Source organism: Egretta garzetta, unplaced genomic scaffold (assembly GCF_000687185.1).
Source record: "Egretta garzetta isolate BGI_Z169 unplaced genomic scaffold, ASM68718v1 scaffold920, whole genome shotgun sequence".
NCBI classification, from domain to species: Eukaryota; Metazoa; Chordata; class Aves; order Pelecaniformes; family Ardeidae; genus Egretta; species Egretta garzetta.
In genome coordinates this window covers 21,197-26,351 of record NW_009258323.1, presented here as the reverse complement: position 1 = coordinate 26,351, position 5,155 = coordinate 21,197, and the positions used below count along the sequence as shown (strand labels likewise).

The 5,155-nt window shown below is 50.8% G+C and overlaps 1 protein-coding gene across 1 annotated transcript; it reads left to right on the top strand.

The window, feature by feature from the left end:
• Nucleotides 1-381: 381 nt before the first annotated feature.
• TMEM106C (transmembrane protein 106C) lies at nucleotides 382-3,638 on the top strand. Its single transcript, XM_009639433.2, has 7 exons — nucleotides 382-598; nucleotides 705-768; nucleotides 1,301-1,460; nucleotides 1,556-1,696; nucleotides 1,958-2,007; nucleotides 2,332-2,385; nucleotides 2,813-3,638. Exons 1-7 carry the CDS (start codon nucleotides 406-408, stop codon nucleotides 2,940-2,942), a joined length of 792 nt encoding a protein of 263 aa, XP_009637728.1. The 5' UTR covers nucleotides 382-405; the 3' UTR covers nucleotides 2,943-3,638.
• The last annotated feature ends 1,517 nt before the right edge of the window (nucleotides 3,639-5,155 follow it).

The window sequence follows — 5,155 nt, the reverse complement described above, 5'->3', positions numbered from 1 at the left end:
GGAGGAGGGGTGTGTCTCCCCTTTGGGGGTCTTGAGGGGTGTAGGTCTGTCTCTGTGGTGGTTGTTGGGTTCCCAGGGGGCGTGGGGGTGGTATCTGGAACCGAGCCCACACTGAGGTGTCCCTAAGGCAGGTGCCTCTTTCTGGAGGGTCCCAAAGTCATCCCTGGGGGCGAGGAGGCTCTCTGTGGTGGGCGTTGGACCTCCCCAGGAGGGTGACTCCATGTGGGGGTATTTCTCTAAGGGGTGTTGGGGATGGGTCTGTGGGGGGAAGGTTGTTCCAGTCATGCCTGTAGTTCAGGGCAGGGTTTCCTCGTTGGCCAGGAGCGAGTTAAAAGCCCATTTAATGACCAGGACCGCTCTCACTGTCTCTGTTGCAGGTTATGTGGCTTTTCTACAGCAGCTGCAATGGGTTCTGTGCTTTCCCTCTCTGTTAACAACACTGCCTCAAGGCAGAGGAAGAAGGCTGAGGATGATGACAATGACTTACTCGATAGCCGAGACCGTGTGGAAGACATTGCCAAGTTTCCATACGTTGAATTCACGGGTCAGGACAGCATCACCTGTCCCACTTGCCAAGGCACCGGCTGCATTCCCACAGGTGACTGCTCCTCTAGGGTTTAAACACAAAAAGAAAACGTCGCTTATTTACGTGAGCGGCCTCGCACGCCTGTGGAATCGGTGAACGTGTTTCTTTTGCTTTCCAGAGCAGGTCAACGAGTTGGTGGCTCTGATACCCTACAGTGACCAACGGCTTCGTCCACAGAGAACGTAAGTGCATAATAAGAGGGTAATTGCATCTTTGCAAAGAGCAAACAGGGCTCTTCAGTCATTTACTGCCACAACTAAATGCTTCACCCGGTCTGCAGCCTCTCCTCCGTCTGGGGGTTTGTTTTCATCCAAGTATGCCAATAAATACAATTTAAAGTGTAACTTTAAATCCTTCCTGTGAAATCCCACTGTGGGGTGAACGTGGAAACAATGATCCTACTCACACGCTTCATCCCCGCGCCCTTTACTGAAGCTTTTAGAAAGAAACTGCCTTACCAGCAGCAAAAATACTTCATTGTGGAAACACTACGGGGGCAAAAATGATTCTTTGGTTACTCATTACCAAAAAATAAACTGTTTAAAGGGCGCCGGTTTTGAGCAATTTCAGGTATCGAAAACGTTAGAGCAGCGCTTCTGTGTAAAGAACAAGGACCCGTTGTTTGCTGCCTAGGTCGGGTTTCAGATATGAGGTCTCTTGCAGCTGCAGATGCTGTCTTAGGGCGAAGGAGGTGACCCCTTCCCTCTCTTCCAGGAAGCTCTATGTCCTGCTGTCGGTGCTGCTCTGCCTGCTGATATCGGGGCTGGTGGTTTTCTTCCTGTTCCCACACTCTGTCCTGGTGGATGACGACGGTATTAAAGTGGTTCAGGTTTGGTTTGACAAGAAGAACTCCGTCGTCATTCTCGCCATCACGGTAAAGTGCATCTGTGTTCCCAAAGGAATCAATTCAGGGCTGAGCTGCCAGGAAGGTCACCGCTACTCATGTCTCCCCCTCCTTTCTCCATCCAGGCCACCTTACGGATCAGGAACTCCAACTTCTACTCGGTGACGGTGACCAGCCTGACCAGTCAGGTGCAGTACATGAACACTGTGGTGGGCACCCAGCAGATCACCAATGTCTCCAGCATCCAGCCGCTGAGCGACAAACTGGTATTTGTCTTCCATTGCGCTTGGAATATAAGCATCACCAAATCAAGTATGAAACCTGTGCGCTGCTGCCAGTTGACTTGAGGAAGGTCTAGCTATACCTTAAAGCTTTGGTTGGCAAAACGCTCTCGTGGCTAGAGCAGCCTGTGCTTTATGCACGCCAGCTGAAAGGCAACAGCAAGTAGGAAAGGCTCTGAAAGGGGTGGATTTAAGCGAGTCCTCAAGCTGCGTGCAAATATTTCTTTTTTCTTTTATCTTTTACAGGTGAATTTCACTGTGAAGGCGGAGCTGGGTGGACCCTTCTCCTATGTGTAGTAAGGATCTACTTCTCTTTGGATATAGCTGGGGAAGAGGGTGGGTTGAAGTAAGCTGCTTTAATTAGAATTTGCTCTGGAAATGACTTGTTTTCTGCTAACTTCCTGGAAAGTAACTGTTTGCTAGAAATGACTTGAAAGGCCACTTTTTCGGGATGTTGTGACATGGGTTTTTTTGCTGGTTTTTCTTTTTTTGGACTGTGTCTTGAGTTGAGTTAGCACCACAGGGAAAATACCATCAGAAGATACCAAGAAACGCGAGTGCTTCTGCAACCCTGCTTAGCCCGTGCTGCTGACCTATTTCTTTGTTTTGGTCTCTTCCAGTTTCTTTTGCACGTTTCCCAAGGTGAAGGTACATAACATAGTGATCTTCATGAGGTAGGTGGTTCTCTGCTCGCCTCCTGACTCAAAAGGGAATTGCTGCCGCAGCAAATCTAGGGTACACGAAGAAAATCCCGCTTGGCAAGCACCCCAGCCTGGTTCACTGTGTCAGCTTTTAATCCAGGCCGGTTGCCACAGTTGGGTGAAATGTAAGATAGAAAGGAGAAGACACCAGATTGCTCCACGCTGAGCTTTCACGTGAGGGAGGCTGCACTCGCCAGCTCTGCATATCCCCACTCGCTGCAGCGAGCGATCTTGAGCAAAAATCTGAGAGGCTCTGCAACTTTTGAGGGGGAAGAGGAGTTATGTGATGAATGTAAAACCTGCTGCGTGGGGTTTTGTCTTTTTTCTTTTTAATTTTATTTTGATAAAGGGATTGCTGTCGCAGGTCCTGTCCCCACTAAACTGCTCTCCCCTCTCCCAGGACATCAGTGAAGCTCTCGTACATCGGCCACATGACTCAGAGCGCTTTGGAAACGTACCACTACGTGGACTGCAGTACCAACTCCACGGCTGCCCAGGACCTGCTGCCTCTGCCGTCCTCCTCGACGTGAGGCATGGCCGAAGCCCTGAGGAGGCAGCCGGTCTTGCCTGTGGACGGACAGTTGTGCAGATGGATTTCTAGAAGGGACCAGGAACTTTTCAAGGGGAAGCAAAGAGATCACGAGTGACTTTGGTGTTTGAAAGCTCTGGGTCCCTTCCGTGCTTTCCCACGTGCGGCTGGGCTGCACTACTGACCTCTCCACGGAACTTGCTTGGGGTGTTGCTCGCGTGCAAGCACACAGATCCCTTCCCAAAACCAGGGTCCAGCTGAGCCTGCCTTCCTCCTCAGTTCCAACAAATTGCCTTTTGGTAGGGAAACTGAATTCCCAAACTTCGTGCTTTGGGGTCCAAAGATCCCAAAGATTTAGACTTTTGCCACCGTTCTGAAGCTTAGCACAGCGTCAGGTCCTGAAGGTAAACTAATCAGTTCTGTGCAATTAATTTATTCCACTTTTGTTCAATGGCAGTGTGTCGCTGGCTTGTTTCAAAGCAGGGCTTGATTAAAAAGGGATAGTTTTTAGTGAGGAATGTGCAGATAAGGCTCCCACCTCTGTAACTTGCACTACTCGGAGGCAGAGGAATTGAAACCTTCGACACACGCTTGCTCTCTTGCGCAGATTTTGTTTGCTGGCAGATGAGGCCACCTACAGCAAACTGATACCAAAACAGCGCGGTCTTAATGAAGGCAGCCTCAGTGATTGCCGTGCTGCTGGGGACCTGTGAAGGGTCTGTGTGGATTAGACCTTCCTCCTCCTCCGTGCACGGCCCTGGACCTTCCTCCTCCTCCGCACACGGGCCTGGACCTTCCTCTCCCCACGTTCAGCAGCTGCGGGGTCTCTGGGGTTTGAAACCAGGGAACTTGGAGCTCAGTGTTGCTTTGTGCTTGTGCCCGCCGTAAACAAGCATGGATTTAAACTGATTTTGTGGGAGTTTGGGGTTTCAGAGGCTTCCCTCCCAGGAGCCGGCTGTTCCCGACAGTTACCAACTGCCTTCTTAAAGCAAATAAATGCAAAAGCTCAGCCTGCTGCAGTTCTCGCTGCGGACTTGTGCCGTTTGCAGCTCGGAGGGTTTCATCCTGCTTCTGCCCTTTGTAGTTTTTCTGGAACTCGAGCGCTACAGCTGCCCTCGTCTCCTCCCTGCCTGCACCGACACCTTTCTCTGGCTGCCTGTTGGACAGGAGGGTGTGTGAAATAAAAAAACCACTTTATTTTTAAGAAGGGGCATTTCTGCCTAGCGGGGTTTCTAGAAGAGAGTTCTACTTATTAAAGCCCAGTGGGGGGGTGTTATGCAGCGTCCTCTGAAGAAAAGCTCTGGCTTTCTCCTGCAGAAATCAAACTTTGTCCTAGGGCTCACACTCTGCGCTGTGACTGGTATCGTGCCCAGAAGTACCTGTTCTCTTGCTGATGATTTTTGGGGAACAGGGGCAAAGAAATTCAATGGGGGAGTAGCAATGCACCTCCCTGCCCACCTGGGGCGGTTGGGACCGGTGACCGGAGTCACCCCCCCAACCTCAGTCCTTGTCACGCTGCAGGGTCCCTGACAATCTCGGTCACGAGTTTTTTGCCCGACTTCCGTAAACCCACCGATTTATGATGAGTTGAACTTTCTTTTTTAAGGCAGATGAGGAAGTCACAAACTTTGCTCTTTATCCCTCTCCTTTCCTGAGCTTCTTCCCTCCCGGCAGCCCGGCAGGGCTCAGTCCTGGCTGATTTGGGGTTCCCCTTGCAGGGTGATGGAGCCTCCTGCTCCCCAACATTTCCTCTTCCCACCTACGTTGTCGTCTTTGGCTCTCCTGCTCCTCATGGCCCCTGCTGCAGGGGGTTGCTTTCACCTGGGTGATTCGGGGGGGGCACCCCCTGGGTGCCTGCAGCAGGACCCCTAAACCTGAACAGGGGAAGGGCTTTGCCCCGAATTACTTGTGCGGCAGCGGTGAGCCAGAGCGCTGAGAATTAGGGCTGCCCTCTTGGTCGTGTGGCAAAGCACTTGGCCTTTTAAAGGGCATTTTATTTTGAAAATCCTCCCTAATCCTCCAATCCTTCTTAATGAATTTCTTCTGCCAATGTTTTTGAAAGATCCCAGGCTGCCTCAGGTGCTTTAGCAGGAGCGGTTGCTGCTGCCCCTGCCAGCTGTGAGTGTTTAAAATTGAGATGAGGGCCTCAAAGTAGCTTTTTTTTTTTAAAAAAGGCTTTTTTTTTTTTTTTTAATCCTTTAAAGTTGTAACTTC